Source organism: Trachemys scripta, chromosome 20 (genome assembly GCF_013100865.1).
Source record: "Trachemys scripta elegans isolate TJP31775 chromosome 20, CAS_Tse_1.0, whole genome shotgun sequence".
Taxonomy (NCBI): Eukaryota; Metazoa; Chordata; order Testudines; family Emydidae; genus Trachemys; species Trachemys scripta.
Window position 1 is genome coordinate 6,780,041 of NC_048317.1, and position 21,861 is coordinate 6,801,901.

General features: G+C 51.8%; 2 protein-coding genes across 6 annotated transcripts in view; one reads left to right on the forward strand and one right to left on the reverse strand.

The window, feature by feature from the left end:
• The first annotated feature begins 387 nt into the window (after window positions 1-387).
• LOC117868351 (myotubularin-related protein 9-like) lies at window positions 388-13,599 on the forward strand. Of its 5 annotated transcripts, none has more exons than XM_034754228.1 (12): window positions 388-1,178; window positions 2,174-2,499; window positions 3,028-3,087; window positions 3,851-3,959; window positions 6,938-7,013; window positions 7,850-7,944; window positions 8,417-8,634; window positions 9,033-9,194; window positions 9,824-9,965; window positions 10,247-10,467; window positions 12,099-12,250; window positions 12,477-13,599. In XM_034754228.1, exons 2-12 carry the CDS (start codon window positions 2,303-2,305, stop codon window positions 12,653-12,655), a joined length of 1,611 nt encoding a protein of 536 aa, XP_034610119.1. In that variant the 5' UTR covers window positions 388-1,178; window positions 2,174-2,302; the 3' UTR covers window positions 12,656-13,599. The 5 variants fall into 5 exon arrangements, with proteins under 5 accessions (XP_034610119.1, XP_034610117.1, XP_034610120.1 ...); XM_034754226.1 differs by having other exon boundaries at window positions 394-1,178; window positions 6,888-7,013; window positions 7,771-7,944; XM_034754229.1 differs by lacking the exon at window positions 3,028-3,087 and having other exon boundaries at window positions 394-1,178.
• Window positions 13,410-21,861, reverse strand: part of EIF3I (eukaryotic translation initiation factor 3 subunit I) — an 8,897-nt gene continuing 445 nt past the window's right edge. The window contains exons 2-11 of the mRNA XM_034754236.1: window positions 21,012-21,104; window positions 19,874-19,961; window positions 19,172-19,237; window positions 18,099-18,248; window positions 17,865-17,992; window positions 17,287-17,397; window positions 16,708-16,797; window positions 15,180-15,253; window positions 14,918-15,010; window positions 13,410-13,837 (exon numbers count right to left, since the gene is read on the reverse strand). Of these exons, the coding sequence (XP_034610127.1) occupies window positions 13,756-13,837; window positions 14,918-15,010; window positions 15,180-15,253; window positions 16,708-16,797; window positions 17,287-17,397; window positions 17,865-17,992; window positions 18,099-18,248; window positions 19,172-19,237; window positions 19,874-19,961; window positions 21,012-21,104 (975 nt within the window). The 3' untranslated portion in view covers window positions 13,410-13,755. The remainder of the gene's footprint in view (window positions 13,838-14,917; window positions 15,011-15,179; window positions 15,254-16,707; window positions 16,798-17,286; window positions 17,398-17,864; window positions 17,993-18,098; window positions 18,249-19,171; window positions 19,238-19,873; window positions 19,962-21,011; window positions 21,105-21,861) is intronic.

Below are 21,861 nucleotides of genomic sequence, written 5' to 3' on the forward strand. Positions count from 1 at the left end.
GGGCAGAGAAGGAAACATGGGGTAAATGGGGAACAGGGAATGTGGGGCTGGGTCTGGGCAGGGGCCCTTGAGGCTTCTGGGTAATAGAGATTGTGGCACTGGTTCCAAGCAGTGGGCCTGGGGGATTCTGGGTAATAGAGATTGTGTCACTAGTTGCAGGCAGTGGACCTGGGGGATTCTGGGTAACAGAGACTGCAGAGCTGGGTCTGGGCAGGGGCCCTGGGTAACAGAAAAGGTGGCACTGAGGATAGGTAAAGAAGCCTACAGTGTCTGGGGGGGAATTGTTTACTAGTCACGACTCACTGGGCATATTTCTATCAGCCAGCTGTATACCCTCCCCCCCTGGCCTGTCTCTAGCACCCTCTGACCGGAATGCCCTCGATCTCCCCAACTCCCTCCCCGGCTGAGGGATCGAGACTCTGTCCCCTTTCCACAGATTCAATTCTTCAGCCCTCCCAAGGTGCCCGAAGCTAGGAGCCCTGTGCCTCCAACGGGCAGGTTCCCCTTGTCTCCCCCGCCTCCCCCAAATTGAGGCCCTCTGTCACCCTGGTATCCCCAGAACTTTACTTCCTCTGCTGCCCCATCCTCCCCCGGTCCCCGGGAGGGAGGGGACCCCATCATCTCCAGACTGGATTCTTTTCCCCCTACCTGTCCATCACGACCCTGAGCCTGGGAAAAGCCCCCTGCAGTGATTCAAAGGCAAAGCTCTTGGGTCCCTGCAGGGCCTGCGAGACCCAACCTGGGCTCATTTCATCGGCCCAAGCCTCACACCAGGGAGAAACTATATCAAAAACTGGAGCCAGGCCACCTTAAACCCGACATCCTCCCTCTCTGCTTCTCGGCCTCACCCACACGGCAGCCTGCTCAGTTCCTGTTGCTGTGTTTCACAACCCCTGCATCAGAACATGCTTATCACCAGCTTCTCAGAAGCAGCAGCTGCCGCAAGGTATTGCATGCCTGCTGCAGAAGCCGCTGTGCCCATCTCTGTGGCGCATTCCCTGCTGCCAGCACCCGGGCGCCCCTGTTCGCTGGGGCATGGCTTTTCCAGCCAAAGAATTCCTTTGCGGCAGTGATCCCAGCACTAGAGGTTTCGGCTCAAGCTCCCCTTGAACAGGATCTGCCCCCTCTGATGACCCAGCTCTCTGACTGCAGCCTGAGGGTTGCCATTCCAGAAACAGGTAAGGGCAGTGGCCGTTGCTGGGGGTCAGATGTTGGGGGGTATTAATCACTTGCTTCCTGCTGCTGGTTATTCCAAAAGAGAAGCCTGTTCCCCAAGATGGGGAAGGCATTCCTGCTTCCACCCCTTACTTAGGGGCGAAGGGGGTTTGAGCAGGTTCTGTCTAATGTCCCTGTACCGAGCCTGGCCAAGCGGAGCAGCTCTGAAGACGTTTCTGGTTTTAGAAAGGGGTCTATTCTGGAGCCCAGCGTGCCTGGGAATAGAGGGAGGGAGCTAACCCCTCAGCCTCCAAGGATGAATTATAGATTGGAAGCTCTTTGGGGCAGGGCTGGGTTTGTACAGCTCCTAGCGCATTGAGGCTCCCCCACGCTGCCGCACTACAAATCCTAAATAATAACAATAGCTTCTTGCAAGGTAGGGGCTTGATTTTCACCTGCAGCTAAACATATCAGATTTCAATAATAACCTTTAAATGATAACCCTGGGATGACGCATAGGGCTGCACCACCATCCATGTAGACATACGCAAGGAGAGACAGGGGGGTGGTTCGTCAGCCTGAGCAGAGGCCTGGGTGCTGGGAACTCCTCCCCAAGTGCTAACCGCGGCTGCCACTGACTCCCTCTGAGCCCTTGAGTAAGTCACGTCGCCTCTCCGTGCCTCCATCTGTAAAGTGGAGCTAATGACACTGACCCACTCCCAGGATGGGACCTAGGGCTGAATTAGGTAATGCTCCACCCGTGCTTTGCAGATGGAAAGCTCCATGGGCCCTAAGCAGCGTTAAATGTGGATTGTTTAGAAAGGGATCGAATAAAGCAATGGAGACTAGACTGCAGGGGATGACCCTATATTGGCCTAAGACAGTACAGTGGAAAGAGGGAAGCATGAACCTGTAGGAGGGGGTGGGACGGAAATGGCAAAGAGAGGATGCTCTGCGCCTCCCACGGCCTGTCCCCCATCTCACGCTGAGTCTCCGTCTCCTTTTATGTCCGTTTTAGGTGCTGGCCGAAGACTTTGTTGGTCGCTGTTGCCCATCAGCCCTTTGGGAAGGACACGTGACAATTCTTTGGGGCTCTCTGTGCCCCGCACTCCTTGCCAGGGTTCAGCTCGGCACCGCTGCCGTCGCCATGGAGTTTGCAGAGCTGATCAAGACAGCGAAGGTGGAGAACGTGCAGCTCTCATGCCCCGGGCTCCCGCCGATCAAGGGGACGCTGTGCATCACCAGCCATCACCTGCTGCTGTCGTCCCAGCCCGGGGGCCAAGAGGAGCAGGGCACGGTGGAGCTTTGGCTTCTCATCCGGAACGTGGACGCTGTTGAGAAAAGGTGAGTCTCCCCTGCCCCCTCCATGATGTCCCACCGGGGAGGCGTGTGTGTCTGACACAGTCTCACCTTCTGAGTGAGAGAGAGAGAGAGTCTGTGGGTGTTCAGAGCTGGGATGGGCCCATTGGCGTCAGTGGAAGTCCCGCGGCTCACGCCCCCAGATCTGGGGGGAGGGGGCGTGTGTTGAACCAGGGGTCTGTCTCTTGTCTACAGGCCCCACCCACATTGTTCACCATTCACTTATCCTCCCTTGGTGCCCGTCCGCCCTGGTGACCCAGAGAACAACAGAGTGGATCTCACCACCTCTGCCCCCAGCATAGAGCAGGGGCTGGGACGAGACACTGAACTCTGCCTTCAGCTGTCGTTGCTGCGTGTCCCAGTTGAGCGCTGCGTCCAGCATGGGGCGAGCAGCTGGTTAGGGGACAGAACAGGCTTTTGCCTCTTTTTCCATTCTCTCCTCTGCCCTTGGGGCTAGCCAGATGGTGCAGCTCAAGCTCTGTGCAATAACCTCTCTTCTTTTCTGTGACTCAGTGTTCAGAACCTAGGCTGGTACCAAACCTCCAGGACTAACAGCTCCCACCAAGAGACCAGGTTTGGCTTTTACCCCTGTATTGGCTCTAACCCACCTAAAACGCCTGGCTTTGCACTAACTAGTGACCAGCTTCCCGCTCAGACAGCTGCGCTGGGCTGGGGCACCAGGGACCTGCGTCTGCAACGCTTGCTTTAGTATCCTCTCCGCAGAGAGGTGGGGAGGACACTGGCCTCACTGCTTCTGTCAGGAGTCGGGGAAAGACAGGGGAGAAGGTGGGGCCGGGCAGCCAGAGTGAACGGTGCTTCCATCTTACTCTTCAGGGATAAGCCAGCTTTCCTCTGGTGACGGACAACGCGCCTGAGCTGCTCCAGAAGGACTGGAAACCCCCGTCCTTTACACCCTGGGGACAGGTGGAATAAAACACGCTCTAACACACGCTCCTTACCGTCATCCCGTTCAGACCCTCCCAAGCACATGCTCCCACATTTGCACCTCCACGTGCACAGACACAGCCACGCTTCCGCAATCACACGTTCACCCATCCTCCAGGGCAGCCGTGAAGGCAAACAATGCAAACAACTGCCCAGCACAGATGAAAGCCACTAAACATATTCTTACACACGTATGTTCTCATGCACACTCAAGTTCTCACCTGTCTCTTGTCTATCACGTCTCTTTTTACATACATGTACCTGTGCTCACACGCACCCACGCTCACACATGCAGCAGCTGGACTCTACTTTGGGGGTTTGGATTGTGGTTGATCCAAGAGACAAGGACATAGGGTCTGACTCCCAGCTCCTGTCTGGCATCTCCCCACAGGATTGCAAGTTCCTTGGGCACAATCACACTCAAGTGCAAAGACCTGAAAGTGCTGCAGCTGGAGATCCCGGGTATGGAGGAATGTCTCAACATCGCCAGCTCCACTGAGGTCAGTCAGTGCCTACTGGTGGCTCGAGATTCATTCTCGGCAGAAGGGACGGGCATGGCCTTTTGGCCACCCAGAGTGTAGCTGGGGGCTGGGCTGGGATTGGAAGGCAGTCACATGCAGCTCCTGGAAAGATCCTCTGCCCAGCGTGGAAGGTTTTGACATTTGGCAAGAGGAAGCGCAGTGCCCCTGTGGTGTTTGCTTTGAGTTCATCATTAACGTGGGTAATTATTGACTTCCCTCTGGCCTTTGTTTGCATTCCGATCTCCTTAGGGGCTTTCAGATGCACCTGCTGGCTCCATCTCACTAGCACATTGTGATGACCTAGGGGCACCCTGCTGTAGCCCAGCTGAGGGCTACACTGAAAACTTGACCAGGATCAAAAAGGCCTTGGCTTGCAACCCAGTCCTGCTCCCAGCCAACTCAGTGGAAGTTTTGCCATTGACCTGAATGGATGCAGGATCAAGACACCCTCACCTTTAATGTGAAGGTGTGGCCCAAAGAGAGTACAGTTCCCAACATGCAATGTGCCATTTTGATTCAGGTGGCCTGACTGCATTGCATGCTGGAGCCTGTAGTTTCCAGGGGATGCGCTTCCATATGGAAGAAAGAGAAAGTTGATAGTAATGAATATAAATCAGAAGTTTAGGAATTTTAGAAAACCGATAAGGGGAATCAAAGGGACGTAAGGAGAAATCTATGGCCAGCACAGTTAAAGACAATAAGAAGGAGTTCTGTATTCGGGGGGGAAACAGTCTTGTCAAATGGTGATGCACTAACACTCTTTCCATTCCACTAGTATCACTGGAGGATATTAAACATTTTAAAATCAGCCTGTCTAGATAACTTGCATCCCAGAGTTTGAAAAGAGCTGACTGAGGAGCTCATTGGACCATTACTTAGGGTTACCATATTTAAAAAATAAAAAAAGAGGACACTCCACGGGGCCCCCCCCTTCCCCCAAGTCCCCGCCCTAACTCCGCCCCCTCCCCTGAGCGCCCTGCATTCCCCCTCCTCTCTCCCAGCCACGCGAAAAGGGCTGCCCGAGCGCTACCGGCTTCACGGTTTGCTGGGCAGCCCCCAGACCCTGTGCCCCCAGCCGGGCGCTTCCCCAGCGCAGCTGGAGCCCGGGAGGGGAAGCGCCCAGCTGGGGGCGCAGGGTCTGGAGGCTGCCCGGCAAACCGTGAAGCCGGTAGCGCTTGGGCTTCGGGCAGCCCCCTTGCCTCCGGACCCTGCGCCCCCAGAGCCTGGGAGGGGAAGTGCCTGGCCAGGGACACAGGGTCCAGAGGCATGGGGGCTGGCGGAAGCCGGTAGCGCTCGGGCAGCTCGGCTCTTACAGAGCCCAGGAGTCAGGGAGCACAGCAGCCCCCGGCGCCCACTCTAAGGTAAGCCAGGGAGTATTTTTCCCAGACATGTTCGGCTTTTTGGAAATTCCCCCCGGACAGGGGTTTGATAACCAAAAAGCCAGACATGTCCGGGAAAAACCGGACGTATGGTAACCCTACCATTACTGTTGATTTTCAATACGTCTTGGGGCACTGGGGAAGTTCCAGAAAACTGGAAGAAAGCTAATGTAATGCCAGTTTTTAAAAAAAGTAAATGGGATGACCTTGGTAATTATAGGCCTGTCAGCCTGACATTGATGCTTGGCAAGATAATGGAGCTGCTGATATGGGGAGTTGATTAATAAAGAATTAAAGAATTATAATGTAATTAATGCAAATTAATATGGGTTTATGGAAAATAGATCCGGTCAAATAAACTTGATATATTTTTTAATGAGATTGCCAGTTTGTCTGATAAAGATAATAGTGTTGACGTAATATACTTAGACTTCTCTAAAGCGTTTGGTCTGGTACCACAAAGACATTTTGATTAAAATACTAGAACGATGTAAAATGTACATGGCACACATTACATGGAATAAAACTTGGCTAACTGATAGGTCTCAAATGTAATTGTAAATGGGGAATCGTCAGCAAGTGGGGGTGGGGGCTGTGGTGGATAATCATCTGAACACGAGCTCCCAGGATAACTCTGTGGCCAAAAGAGCTAATGTGATCCTGGGAGCCATAAACAGGGGAATCTCAAGTAGGAACCGAGAAGTTATTTTGCCTCTATGTTTGGCACCGGTACAGCCGCTGCTCTAATCCTGTGTCCAGTTCTGATGCCCATAATTCAAGAAGGATATTGATAAATTTGAGAGGGTTCAGAGAAGGGCCACAGGAATGGTAAAAGGATTAGAAACCTGCCTTAGAATGGTAGGAGCTCAATCTATGTAACTTAGCAAAAAGAAGGTTAAGGGGTGACTTGATCACAGTCTATAAAGATCGACACATATTTAATAATAGGCTCTTCAGTGTCACAGAGAATGGTCTAACAGTATCCAATGGCTGGAAGTTGAAGCTAGACAAACAGATCGGAAATAAGGCGTACATTTTAACAGTGGGGGGGTAATTAAGCTTGGGCCAGTTTACCCAGGGTTGTGGTGGATTCCCCATCGCTGACACTTTTAAAATCAAGATTGGATGTTTTTCTAAAAGATCTGCTCTAGGCATTTGTTATACAGGTCAGACTAGATGATCACACTGGTCCCTTTGGGCCTTAGAATCTATGTATGAAAGATGAAGTCAGCTGTGGGCTGCATTAGCTCTGTGGCTGGCGCACAGCCCAGCTCAGCTACGTATTTCTCCTGCCATTAAGACTTAAAATTGGATTTGGGAGCAAAGAAGCCCTGAGGCCCGGTGGGGGTGGTGTTATCCCCTCTGATAGCTGCTGTCTTTGCAGTAGCTGCATTCTGGATGCAGGCTGGCTCTTGTGGGCTGTTCTAGCTCTTCCCTAGCATGTAGTCAGTATCGTGTGGGTGCTGGTCCATATACTATGAATAGAGACCAATTCCATGTGTGTGTTCATCCTTGTTCTTTCTTCTAGGCCCTCTCTTCTGTGGATTCAGTGATGATGATGTACCCATTCTTCTACAGACCCCAAAGCATGAAGCTCAAGGATGGATGGCAGCTTTACCCCCTCCAACATTACTACCAACAAATCGCCTCAGAGGTGGGTATGGAGGAGCAGAAACCTTTTCAATGAGAGATCAATGTGGCGGGGGGGGAGAGAGAGATCACTCCAGAAATGTCCTTCAAGACGGGCTGGGGGATTGAGCCACTCCATACACAACACATAGGGCACGGTCCAGTACGGCGTATCGGTAAGAAAGTGCCAACCATACCAGCTGGGCCACTGATAGGGGGCGGGGGGACAAAAGGGGCAGATGCTCCAGGGCTCCGGCGGTGATTTAAAGGGCCCACAGTGGCCAGGAGCCCTGGGGCTCTGGTGGTGATTTAAAGGGCCCGGGGCTCCTGGCTGCTGTTGCCTACCGCGCCAGCGCCTGGAGCTCCGGGCGGCGCTGAAGGGCTGGCTGTGGGATTTTGGCCCAAGGCCCTGCCCCTCCTGGGGTCCCAGAACCACCCCACCCCCCAACCTTGCCCAGGACCCTGGCTACCCTGCATACCAGTAAGTCATTTAAGTTACTTTCACCCCTGCCTACAGGAGATGAATTGGTGAGTGTCACTCCAGCCCCAAATGGGACAGAAGTCCACATCACAAAACCCACCCTCCACCGCAGGCCCCCTCGCTGACCGTCTTAGCAGAGAGGGCAAGGACTAGCTGACCCGTGCAGATAGCTGCTGTAGAGGTGGGCCCTCCAGGGTAGCGTAAAATATCCATCTGGGATAGACGCCCCCCACCCCACCCACTCTGTCCCCCTGGGGTGAAAGCTGTAGGAATCAGAGCCTGACACTTCTGTACTTCCCAGACAAGTGCTTGGAGGCTGAGCTGTGTTAACGGGGATTTCACCATCTGCTCCAGTTACCCACTAGCTGTAATTGTACCAGCCACAGTGGACGATAATGTCTTGAAGAAGGCTGCCCGGTTCCGCCAGGGGGGACGATTCCCTGTCCTCAGCTACTATCACAAGAAGAATGGGACGGTGAGTCTGTTTCCCTTTTAGTTTCTTGCTCCCCTCCCAGCTCTTCCTCTCAGAGGGTGAATGAGAGCGGGAAAGCTTCTGCAGATCAGTGCTTCCCCTGTGTATCTGCCACCAACAGCACTATAATCAGATACGACCTTTCTGAGGATCCCAAAGCACTTCACCAACAAATTGAGCCACTTCTGGGGTGAGGCACTGCAGCTGTTGAACAGCTCATCGCAACACTGCACAGCTGTTCGGTACAGGAAGTAACAAAGAACACTGTCTCCAACAAACTGCAAGGGGAAATGAAAGAGCCAGAAGAGAACCACTGAATCTAAGCTGGAACCGAGCCAGGACTCTGAGAGCAGCTGGGTTTGCCCTCAGAGGTCTCCTAACCAAATACTAAACAAGCCAAAGCCTGCTTAGCTTAAGATCTGTTTGCAGCAGTGCACGAGGGGAGGAAAGACGACCTTACTCCTCTGCCCTGCAGGTGATGCTCCGTAGCAGCCAGCCACTGATAGGGCCCAACAGGAAGCGCTGCCAAGAGGATGAATTGCTGCTCAGCGCCGTCCTGGATGGAGGGGAGCGTGGCTTCATCATCGACACCCGCTCAGCTCAGGCAGCCAAGCAGGCTCGGGTGATGGGGGGCGGCACGGAGCCCAAATCCTCCTATCCCCACTGGAAGAGGCTGCACAGGCCACTGGAGAGGTAAGCGCAGCAGCTCTCTCTAAGCCCCCTGCACGGAGGCTGGTGGCATCACCTGCCGTGCATGGGGATCTCTGGCATGACTCTTACAGGGAGCATCGACATTTACATTAGACATTAACCCCCTGCCCTTTTGTCTCCATTGGCACCATAATACTCGCAGCTGTGCTATGCCAAGGCCTGGCCCACTCATTACACTGGTGGTTACTGGCCCAGCTGTGCTAGTTCTGCAACCCCCCCCCTCCAGGAACATTGGGACAGACGCTCCAACTTCCCCTCCTCCTCAGGTGGTGCGGACTTATTGAAGGAGCCTAGAAACCATCTCACACACACACACACACACACACCCCTCTCCAAGCAACACCCTGATGGCTTCCTCCTCCTCCTCCCCCTCCTCTCAGGGGCCGCCCGCTCCAGGAGAGTTTCATTAAGCTGGTAGAAGCCTGCAACGACACTTCCCTCAGCATGGACCGCTGGCTGAGCAAGCTGGAGAGCTCCAAATGGCTGGCCCACGTCAAGGGGGCCCTGAGCACCGCCTGCCTGGCCGCCCAGTGCATGGAGAGGTGAGAGGAGGGGGTGGAAGGGGCAGGCACTCCACTGCTTTGGGGACAGTGTGCTGAGTTGTATCACCTGCTGCTCTGAGCCCGGCTGCCCCTTGCAGGCTCTTGCCAATTCTTTCCCCCTGGAAAAGGTCTTTGTAAAGAGATCAACAGGCTGTATGTGAGCTGGGGTTTCTGGGAGGTACCTGGCCTAGGCACTGGAGCCCAACTGGGAACAAGGGATACCCTTCTGTTCCCAGTCTTGCCCCTGACTCCCCATGCAGCCTCAGCAGTCACGGCCACTTTCTGGGCCTCAGTTTCCCCATCTGTGTTTAGAAAAAATGTACAGGAGGATTAATGATGGAAGGTGCTTACTGAGCATTAGATAAAGCTCCGCGGCTGGCTGCAGAATAACCACAGCTGTCAGCATCCTGGGAGCCTTGATCCACACACAGCGACAGCCTAAGGCATCCGAGCTGTGATTCAAACACCGGTCCTGTCCCCTCCTGCCCCAGGCAGCCCCAGCGGCTCTCTTCAGCCCTGGGGCTCTGTCACTTTCTCACTGGTCGCAAGTTGGGACCCCACCACTCACTGGCCTGCCGGGGCCCAGGACACTTTCTTTCTGGTGACTGCCGTGCTGTGTTTGCCTTCAGGGAAGAGGCCTGCGTCCTGGTGCATGGAGCCGAGGGGACAGATACCACCCTGCTGGTGACCGCTCTGGCCCAGGTGATCCTAGACCCTGACTGCAGGACCCTGACTGGCTTCCAGGGGCTGCTGGAACGGGAGTGGATAGAGGTAACCCCCCCGCAAACCCACCCCCAGACCACCACCCCAAAGCCGCTCCGGCCCACGAACCCGAGAGCCGCAATAGAGGGTAGAGCAGCCAGCCCAAATCTCAGAGCAACACCAGCTTGCGAGACCCACGCCAGCTCCCCCCATCCCTGGTCCTCACCCAAGGGCCCCGCTGTTCTGGGAACAGGCAACTCCTTTGTGTAGTTCACCCCCCCCCTGTGCCTGGTGCCCACTCATTCCAGCCTTCCCCCACTGATGGATTCCTTCTGCCCTTGGCTTTGCAGGCAGGACACCCGTTTCACTTCCGCTGTGCCCACTCCGCCTACTCCCACACCCGGCTCAAGCAGGAGGCTCCCATCTTCCTCCTCTTCCTCGACTGTGTCTGGCAGCTGGGGCGCCAGTTCCCCTTCTCCCTGCAGTTTAACGAGCGCCTCCTGCTGGTGCTGTTCGAACACACGTACGCATCTTGCTACGGGACCTTTCTGTGCAACAGCGAGAAGGAAAGGTGAGTGCCCAGTGATCTGTGAAGGGGCAGTTATCCGGAGAGCAGGGACAATACTGATCAAAAGATCTGGGTCTCGGAGATGAGCTAGCAGGACTGTGCCTGCCCCCTCCCAAATCTAGTTTACAATCCCCTGGGGTTCAGGGGGCAGCCCCCACCCAACTGATAAGTGATCTCACATTAGTGTTTTCACTGGGTAAGGTGGGGGAAGGTTATGATCCCTGCCCACTTTTACCTCACCAGTTACTGCCAAATCATCCCGCATGGATCGTTTGTCTGGCTTTGCAAAGCACCAGAGCGAAGCAAACAATGTGTGCCTTTCTCTCTAGCAAGCACTTATCACCTCCCTGCATGTCCTGCTCAGACCAGCCTTAGGAGACTACACACCTGTTACGGTGGTGGTTCTCAGCCAGGGGTACGCATACTCCTGGGGGTACACAAAGGTCTTCTAGGGAGTACTCAACTCATCTAGATCAGTGTTTCTCAAGCTGGGGGTTACAGGACAGGTTTAGGGGGGTATCAAGTTCAGGGCCAGCATTAGGGGGTGGCATTGAGGGCAATTGCCCTGGGCCTCACGCCACAGGGAGCCCCACAAAGGTAAGCTACATGCCTCAGCCCCGGGCGGTGGGGATTAGGCTTCAGCCAATGCCCACAAGTGGAAAACAGGCTCAAGTACAATATTTATATTCCCGTTGATATTTTTTATAACAAGGGTTCTCAAACTGGGGGTGGGGACCCCTCAGGGAGTCACAAGATTATTACATGGCGGGGGCCACGAGCTGTCCACCTCCTCACCTCCAGCATTTATACTGGTGTTAAATATATTAAACAGTGTGTTTAACTTAGTAGGGGGGTCGCACTCAGAGGCTTGCGATGTGAAAGGGGTCACCGGTAAAAAAAGTTGAGACCCACCGTTTTATAATGAAATGGTAAAAATGAGCCAGCAATTTCTCAGTAACAGTGAGCTGGGACTTGTATTTCTGTGTCTGATTTGGCAAGGAGGGAATTTTAAAGGGAGCTGAACCATACGCTACACAAGACAGATCAGACTCCTGAAAGGGGCACAGTATTCTGGAAAGATGGAGAACCATTATGCGAGGGGATAGGCCAAAACTTCCCAACCTGGCTACCCACAGCTAGGCGCCTGAGCCCCGCATTAAGCAGTTGATTAGGACTGGCAGGATCTGCAGAGCTGCCGAGCAGTCCCAGCACCTGCTGCAGCCCACAGGGATGGAGCAGCTCCCACGGTACCTGAGTTGGTTGGGGCCAAGCACAGCCAAACCAAATTCCCATTGACAGCCCATTCCCCTCCCCCATGGGTGTTTTGGTGTCTCCGTCCCCCTAGAGGGACAGGATGAGCATATTCCCTCCCTGCCTCCCCTGCTGGCTGTACAGCCACCCATGGCCCCAGCTGGCGCAAAGCCCCGCTCCAGCACCGGGTTTCTGCTACTCCCCCGAAAGGACTTTAGCTCCAAATTCACAATGCCCTGCCAGCTCCTGCTTCACCCGTGGGCAGGAGCATCAACCCAGGCCCATAGCACTGCCCTCGCTGCAGGAGCGGTCATCCCCGTAGGCTGCCAGTGCACTGCAGAACCCCAGGGAACGCACTCAAATGCTGCTGGATGCTCATGCAGGTGCTTGTGTGAAGTGAAGGAGAAAACTCACTCCCTCTGGTCCTGGCTGAACCAACCCAGCGAGCTGAAGAAACTCCTGAATCCCCTGTACACATACAATGCCCTGGTCATCTGGCCGTCCGTGGAGCCTCAGAGCCTGCAGCTCTGGCAAGGTAAGTGCTGCTCGGGCATTGGCCTTGAGCCAGCTGCTCCTGAAATACAGGGGTCTCCTAAACCACACTGCAAGGATGCTGCATTCAAGCGGCAGGAACCTTGACTGCTCCCCTCAGTCACTGCAGGGGAGAGCGTAGGAGCACAGGCTGGGGACAGCTGCTCACGGGGGCTGAGGGTAGGAGCTGGGGGCTACACAGAGTAACACAAACTGCATGTGTCTGGCAGGTTTGTTCCTCCGGTGGATCCGATCCTCTCAGTACTTAGATGAGGCCTGGGCAGAAATCCAGCGACTAGTGACAAACTGTGAAGATGCCCCAGAGGAGGGCGCAGGGCGCACACTGTGCCACTCACAACCAGATGCTGCTTACCCACTGACAATCACAGGGACTGCAAACAAAGGATGAACCAGAACATCGATGGCTGCAACAGAACGGCTGGTGGCTCAGGCTTGGCCACATCTCCCATCTATCGCTCAGACTGCTCCAGAGGCAGCAAGGACAGACACTGCCTCTTAGGGAGTAGGGCTTTGTGCTGGTCACACGGGCCCTGTTGAAGCCAAATACAAATTTGGACAGCAGGCCAGGCTCTGAGCCGAACGCACCAGGATCAGAGGACACGTGGGGCACGCACGGACCCAACCTTGTGGCACAATGCTTTGAGCAGTTACAAAGTACAGACTAGGTTTGTTACAGTAAAATGGTCTCTACTCATGACTTCTCCTCCTTTTGAGTGGGGAATATTCAGGGCATGTCTACACTGCAATAAAAAACCCGCAGCACTGAGGCTCAGAGCCTGGGTCAGCTGATGCGGGGTCGCAGAGCTTTAAAAAAAAAAAAAAAGATATTCAGCACCAAAACCTTCCTAGTGCGGGAAGCAACTGTTCCATGAGGAAAGTCAGCTCAGGCTCCCTTCCTGCACAAAGCAATGGGGTCATGTGCATGTGTCATCTGGAAACATAGCAGCCAGTAATTGTTTTCTGGCTTGTTCACAGAGTCAGTGATTCTGGGTATTAGTGAAGGGGAGATGCCACTGGACAGTGATGGGTGGGTAGGAGATTTATCCAGGGTAACCAGAGAGAACCAAGCTGAGTTTACCCACAGCCACCACAAGGACTGAGACGCTTTAACTCATCTGGTTATAAAAGAGATTTTTATTTACCATTTCCTTTTGAGTTTATTTTCTCACAGACTTATAAATATCTCCAGCAGGGCAGGAAGTTAGTGTCCATAGCAGCCGGGAGCAAGCTGGCCCATTCTTCCCTCTGGTCTCACACCACTCAGACTACCTCAGACAAAGCAGCTGATCCTGCCATTCCAGGCTGGTTTCTCTTTTAGGCTCACACCCTCAGCACTCAATCCCAAGAGCTCCATGCTTCATTGGAACAGATCAACTTTAAGCCTGGACAAAACTCCAGGAGAGGAGCCAATGGGGGGGTTGAAAAAAACAAGTGAAAGTGGGGGGAAAAAATAAAATAAAGAGGGTGGGGGAAGAAACAAGAGCTGCTTCAAGCTTCAAATTCGAACTCGAAGTACTGTGGGTCGAAGTAATGGATGCGAACGTAACCATCTTCACCGCCACTGCTGTAACTGCATGGGGAGAGAAAGCCAGATGAAACCACTGCCCCACACTGGGACCTCAAGAGTTTGAGGTCAATGACACCCCTTTCTAAAACCCAGGCTAGTAACCCCCACTTCATCTAGTAAAGGATTTTGATATGGGACAACGGTATAATCAGGGGATGTAACCCAGTAAAGATTTTGGGTTAGCAGACCTCAGAGGGTCTCATCTCTATGAGGATGTGGGAGCCAAGAGCTAGTGAGTCTAGGCCTAGGATGGATATTTGCAGAAAGCTATTACCGGATATATAGGATCAGCTGGTAAAGATAGAAGAGACCTATTGGACTCATCTGTCCCCTCTGCTAGGGCAGGTTGTCTCCCATACTAAGATAAATTAAAGTTAATGTTTAAAATCAAAGTTAAGAGGGAAGGTCCTGTACATCTGGGGTCGGGCTTGGGTTATGGGGGATTGCAAGTATCAGCTACAAACATATCACATAACCAGCAGAGATCCGGATTGGGGTGCGGGAGTTTTTAAAGCGTCGGTGAATAAGTGGGCTCGGGTATGCCACCCATGGAATGTATTAAGAGTCCATGTCAGTATTGGTGTAGGGAATAAGTGGGTGGGGTGGGGTGCGTCGCGTCCCTTGGTTCGTCAGGGAAGGAAGTGGGTTATTTCCCTGGTTGGCGGTCTCGGTTACTCGACCTGATACTGGCGATGTCCCGTGTAGATGTCTCGACCACCTACACTAGATCTTAACCAAGAGCTAATACTTCCAAAGAGGCTGGCGGTCCCCCTACAGGGCAGGGAGGGTGTACTAGTTGGCCTTGGGTTCTCTACATCTCAAGAGGAGGGGGATTGGTATTGGAACAGCAGGGATGGTGTGTGTCAGCATGAGAAGTCCATGACGTGACCAAGCTGGGGGTGCTGCAGGTCAGAACTAAGGTCTATTGGCAGAGTGTAGCTGGGTGCTACAGGGGAAGCAGGCAAGGCCTAGTTGTACTGTAGGGGGGAAAATGCATCTAGCACATGCCTGACCCTAGCCAGCATTTCAGTCAGCACCACCACTGGTTTCCAAAAGCCCAGGGAACCCCAGCGAGATCCCTACCTCTTTCCGTCAGGATGGAAAGCAACACTGTTTATTGGACCAAAATGACCCTTGATTCTCCCAAACTCTTCTTCAACACCCAGGTGGAAGAACCTAGGAACAAAGAAGATGGTTTTGGTTATTCCAAGAGCCTCAGAGCTCCAGTTATGTCAGAACAGAGTCTGGCCTGCATTTCACCCAAAAAGTACCAGGAAAGGTGTCTTCAGGCTGCTACGAACACACCCAAATCTCCCTCCACATTGAAGGAACAAGAAGGACCAACCTTGCCTCGAATTTGCCAATCCTGGTAGAGGTTGTGGTCACATCCATGGCTTCTTGTCCACCACCCAATACTACCTGCAAATAGGAAAAAGCCAAACACTCTCAGATGCTGCTCCAGTCACTCTCGCTTGGCGAGAGCCAGGATCTAGAAGCTGAGTATAGCAGCAGAGCAAAGACTAGTGGGAAATGTTCTCCTCTCCCAGCTGGTATCAGTGGCTGGAGCAGTACTATTAAAGAGCTCCCATCTTGCCTCCAAGACACATTTGCTAAAAGGGGAGCATTTAATAAGCTGTGAACTGGAGGCTTAGCACTCAGCAGCACAGATGGTGTCAGTTCCTGGGCTCTTTGTGCACTAGAAGCGAGGTTGTCACCCGTCCAACGTTCAGTGTCTCAGTTCTGTGTGTTCTCATGTTACCTGCTTTATACACACACTTCCCGATCCAGCCAGAGGCGTGGGAACCCTGTTCAGTCGGGATTTTCAAAGGTGCCTAAGGGAATTCAGCACACAGCTCCCATTGGAATTCAGTGAGTGCTGGGTGCCCAAATCCCTTAGGCTTCTTCAAAACCCCCAGTCTCCATTCTCATGCTGCACACTCCAGTCCTGCAATGCTTCTCTCCCCTTAACACTCTCACTCCCTGCAGATGGATGAGTTGGTGGCAGGGGAGGGATATTACAAAAACACCAACTGACCTCTAGCTAGTACTGCCTGCCAGTGCTGTAATATCAGAGATGTTTTTAGCTGTTGCCAGCATAAACAACACAGGGCAGGCCAGGCTCATAAGTGCTCTCTGCTCCCCTGACAGACTGAGATGGGGGGCGGTTCCCAGCCGCCTGGTTGCTGCTGCAGATTTCAGCGCTCAGGAAACTGAAATAATCCCCCTCCTCCCCTCCACGTTGCCTTTGTCAGAAGCAACACTGGAGTAAGCTATTTTAATTGAGAAGTGTCTTCTTTCAATTCACACCTCCCCTGTACAGGGTGGTGTATAATGGAGCAGTCTGCCACAATCACGTGATCAGCACTTCCTGATCTCACCTAACATCTCAGAGGCGACATAAAGGGAATGTAACACCAGGATTTAGAGGGGGAAGAGGCTTTGGGATGCAATACTAAAGGCGCCATTAAACCCAAACCCGGGGTGCATACAGAGGGAAGATGATGCATGAATGAGCCATAGACCCTCCACACTTCATGAGGGATGCCTAGAACTAGAATGAAGAGTGCACTGTGGAGAACAATCCTGCATTAATCCCTGAAGGATGGAGATGACCCAGTCATAGGAGCGAATTACAAGATTCCTAGGATTTGAACCCTCGCCCACACAACCCCCCTGGAAAGCCACCCAAAACCTGTCTATGCCTTGCATCCACGCCAATCCCCTCCCTGCACACTACACTCTAAAATCATATCCTGTCACCCAAACTTTGATACTGTTCTAGAATCCCTGGAACAACGTGGGGGCCAGGGGAAAAAAAGTCATCTAAGACATGACCGCAGTGAAACTAATGCCACTCGTATCAGTTAGCTTACGTGATCAAAGATGGGGGAAAGAGCTGCAGAGTTGACAGGCCGCTCGGTCCGGAACGACTTCTGATGCTCGAGTGTCGTGGAGTCAAACAGCTAGAAGGCAAGAGGCAAAGCTGGTTATTCTGATGCTGAATGGGAGGAACAGCCGTTTACAAGCAGGCTCCCAACGCTGGGAGCATAGAGTGGAAAGCCAACCCTCTCCTAAAGCCCTGGAGCTCTGCCTCGCCTCCACAGGCGACTCCATCGCCCCTGAAGCAGTTAGTGACAGGAGTGCCACGGCCCAAACACATCTGAGCACACAACTTGGAGCACACAAGCCCCTCTGCACCTGGTGCCTGAGACAGCACACTTGAAATCACTGCATCATCTGTGCCTGTTCATCTGGCCAAGGTAAGCCCCCCCACTTTACTGGGCTTGTCCCACTAAGCAGATGTCTACTTTGAGACAGAAAACTTGGCTCCATAGTTACTCATAAGTTTCTAGGGACAAGGAAATAGACATTCAAGGCAGCAATATCTTTTGCGTTTGCTCTCAGGGCCATCAGTCAGTGGGGTCCACTGAGGTAGGGAAGGGAGGTCTCACCTTGGCCGAGTTGTCCTTGGAGGCAGTGATAAACATGGTCATGTCCCTGGAGGTCTGGATGTCATTGATCTGCTTGGTGTGCTCCTTGACATTCACAAGGACCTCCCCTGACTGGGGCATAAACACAAGACAGAATTAATGCTACGAGCCATTGCTGAGAGAGGTGCAAACCATCCCTCATCCACAGAGGTCCCAGTTACACCTAGCATCTCCAGTGAATTATATGGTGGTCCTTTCTGGCCTTAAACTCTATGGCTCTAAACCACCACTCTGCAATGGTGGTCTCATCCATGTCCGGACTGCAGCCCAAACTGACACTCCGGGCACGTCTACACTAGAGCACTACATCTTTTTCACACCCCTGAGCAATGTGAGTTACATCAACTTAAGCAGTAATTTAGACCAGCCCTCCATAGCTGTGTACTTCAGCTGGCAGCCTTCTGGCTACACCAAGCAGCTGCTGGTTTGATTTCTGGCTCAACACTCCTCCCTGTGGCCGCTACGGGTATCTTGTGGCACCCACCCCCTCTCTGTCCTCAATTAAAGAGGAGGAGCACACTGCTCCTCATGACAATAACCTTGGCACTGAACTGGTTCAGCTCTCCATTCTCGTGCCCCGCGATGATGAATTCACCGAGAGGGCCCCACACAGCGCTAGTGATTTTAGACTCATTGCATGGGATTTTCATGTAAGGCTCGTCGCTTTCTGCAGAGAGGAAGGGAAAAGTTAGACAAATGACTGATTTGCAGGTGATCCAAGTTTTCCCACAGTCCCCCCATCTTCCATGCAGGTATTTGCCTGAATTCCTTACCAATCTGGCTAGGGTCACGAAGGTCGAAGAAGCTAACAAAACACTGATACCCCATCTGCTTATCTGTGGAGAACATGATGATGTTTCCTCCAAAGTCAAAGCCGCAGGTTCGCACAGCTGAGTTAGTCTTCACCAGCGCAAGCTGCTTTCCTAGACGCAGGAGAGAACCTGTTAGATTGCACCGGACATCCTCATCCCTTACCGTCACCCCTCCCTTCTGCAGGGGAATCGCAGCACTGAGCTAGCCAGTATGCAATGCTCAGAGCAAGAGGGGGCTAGAGTCTGTACAAAGCATTTCTTAATTTTCCAAAGTGCTTGTGAAAAATCCTCCCCGGATTTTACAAGTCATAAGATTAGCGAACACCATCCATTTCATCACATACATTTCGCTAAGCAAAGACCGGAAACTCAGCCTGGGTCTTGCCATCAGCTATGATCAATCTGTCAACCACTTAACGCACATCTCTGTCTATTCTCATTGCTCATCTTTCCACTCTGAGTATTTAGCTAGGCCAGCAAGTTCTGTTCTGAGCTGTGACAAGTGAGTCTCAATGCTATAGGTCAAAGAAGCATGCTGTCTTTCTGTGGACCTCCTGCCAGACACCTTTCCTACCCACAGGATGACACCAGTTCTTGCACTGAAATATGATTTACAAGACCGGGAAACCCATATGTGCACATAGATGGTTTTCTTTAAAATTCTGGATGAATTAGGCGCTCATAAAAGTTAGGATACTGGCCAGAGATAAAGCAAATTATTCTGCACAAGCTACCCACATGCCACTCTGCCAATGCACCTCAATCCTAACCTACACCAGCAGTCCCTGGCCTTTTCAGGGCAGACACTGTTACTTCCTGCCAGTTTGGATAGTGAGGGAGTTACAAAAGAATATTCATTAGTTGGTAAGGGTCAGAATGAGACCAAACCCATCTTCACCACTGGTCCTAAAGTAGAATTAGAATCCTACCTTATTTCCCTGCCACACATCTCAAGGCAAATAGATTTCATAGATAAAACTCTCTCATTAGAGAATAGTTAAACACTCCCTCTCACCCCAATATTCTTGTCTTACCTGTTTCGCAGTCCCAGAGCCGGCAGGAGTTGTCTGCCGAGCCAGTAAGCACGTGTCTTGTGTCCCCTGCATCATCAGTTAGGGAATGCCAACAAATTCTCACACCCCATCACCCCTAAAGGCCAATATCCACATTTTGCCGTAGGATACATAAATACACAAGATATGCAGTAGCTACAGTATTTATCTAGAATCAGAAAAAAAAATCATGCAGATGAAATAACTTTCATTCCAACATACTATGTCCAGGCACATACACAGAGGGAACCATAACTTTGAATTTCCTGCTCTGGGGCATTCAGGAGTTCAACTCTTAAATGCAAGAAACCCGCATTAATGTAACTATTTTATCAACTATCTGCATTGGTGACAGAAGGTCACTTTGAAATTCAGGCATCTTCTAAGAACTCCAGAGCCCTGTGATCCTGAGCACAGTAGGTTAGTAAAAAGTGATGTCTGAATAAGTGAGGGTGGAACACAATGGCCTACAGTTTATGTACTATTTCAAATTGGGGGGGTGGGGGGGAAGGGGGAGGAGAGAAGGAGAAGCCAGTGGAGAGTAATTAAAAGACCAGGATACCAGCAATAAAATCACTCATTGTAGTGCCTGCCACCTAGTGTCCACAATAAAAACACCCCACTTCACACGAGAAGAATCATCATAAACAAGCAGACAGACAGGTTTCAGTCACCGAAGGATACAATCTGCATCCACACACCAGACAGCTCCAGTGTGGCCGGTGTAAGTGCCAAGCCTCTCTCCATTGATTGAGTACCAGACATTGACAATCTGGGAAAGCAAAACAATTAGTCAAGCAGCCACTTTAGATCAAGTTGCTAAATAAATGAATGCAATTTATTTCCATATGGTCTCATCTCGGAGTATCTCAAGTCTATATCACTGCACATACGAACAGGAGCACATGCGGTAGAATATAGCTAATGGGCAACATCACTAGAGGTAGTAGGACAGGAATGTTAAAGGGTGGAGAGGTCAAATTATGTAGAGAATGAATGAGCACGGATACACCAGGAGTATGGTGCACCTTTTGTGTTAAGAGCTGCTATGTCTAGATGGTATGGCAACAGGTACTTTATAAATGCAGCTAGACAGAATAGATGTTGAAAGCCAGGCAGAGATGGCGCTCTACATGGGTCTGGAAATAGGATTTGAAAAGAATCAGAGGGGAGAAAGGCAATAAAATCTCACTCCTGGGTCAGCCTAAGGGGGAACACAGGGAGAGAAGGAAGAAATAGATGCTGTTTAAGTAAAACAGAGGAGACACTGAGAACACAAAGAAGTGCTAGATGTAGAAAAACAATTCTGTGAGGAATCCTGAAGAGGAGGCAGGTTGGTTTTATACTAGGTCTCGAACTGAACAGGAAACATGGAAGGTTTCTAGGAATGGGAATAATTGTTTCCGGGTATAGGAGAAGAGAGGTACATCCAACACCCTGGACAAAATGGATTTTCAGACTATACAGATGATAAAATACAGTTTAATTACCAATTTTTATACAAAGTCTCTGTAAAACCCAAACACTGTATAGTGCTACAATGCAGGACTGAGAACTCTCTGTGGGATAGGTTAGAAAGATGGAAATCCATGGCTACTCCCAAATCCCAGCCTCTTGCAAAAGGGAGTCACTATAACAACTTGTTAAACTAAAAACTGACCCCATCTCAGGTGTGGTTTTGTGACACCTCACCATAATATTAAACAGGCTGCAAGAACTTTCATGTTCTTAGAATCCTGTTTAAGTTCTCTTCCTGCCCCCCCCAAAAAAGAAAAGTTTGAGACACATGAAACACTTAACTCAAAGGCGCTGGAATACTTACAGGATCTTTGGCTACTGTAAAGAGTAGGTCTCCTTCACGGTTATATTTGATTTGAGTAATGGACCTCTCATGACCTTGCAGCAGGATAGGTTTCTAAAGAGAGATAGATCATTTAAAAAAAAAAAAAAATCCAGTATTTTAAAGCAAAATGACAAACCTCCAAGCTTTACGATTTATGCAAATACACAAGTACAGAGTTTCCATCAAACACAACTAGAGCTAGTCCATTTGCTCCTGTTTCTACCTTTTTATACCGTGAAACCTGCATAAGAAAACCTCATCTCCCCGAAGAGATGGAGCTAAATTCACCCCTGGTGTGAGCCTGTTAGTCAACTTTAGCGGAGTCCCCAAACCACACAGCATTACTGGCTGTTTATTTTCCCAGGCTGCTAGGTCTCACTGAGTAGCCCTGGAAGGGGACCTGTCATCTCACAAGCCCTGACACTTCTGAGCCCAGCAGGTTGAAACGGTGAGGACTGTGGATTGAATTAGACACACAGACACAGGGAGCCAGAAAGAACTTCAGGAGGTTGCGGATCCCACCCAATAAGGGGGCTTTATCCCCACAACACTGGCTGTGCCAAGCATTGCCTCACCTTGAGGGTGGGGATCCCTGTGCCACAGGGCCCAGGTGGCTCCTCACACTGGGCCCCACATCGCACTGGAGTGGCATCAGGTGCCACGTTACACTGGGACACCCCCCTCCAGCAAAGGGGATCTCGGCGGGAGAGGGATAATGCGGAGCTCTGGGGCCCTGACCCGGGGGGTGCGCTCTGGACCAGAGAGAGGGAAGGGCCATGATGCCAGGGGGACAGGCCCAGGCCAGGAAGAAGGGGGCTCCGGGCCCGGC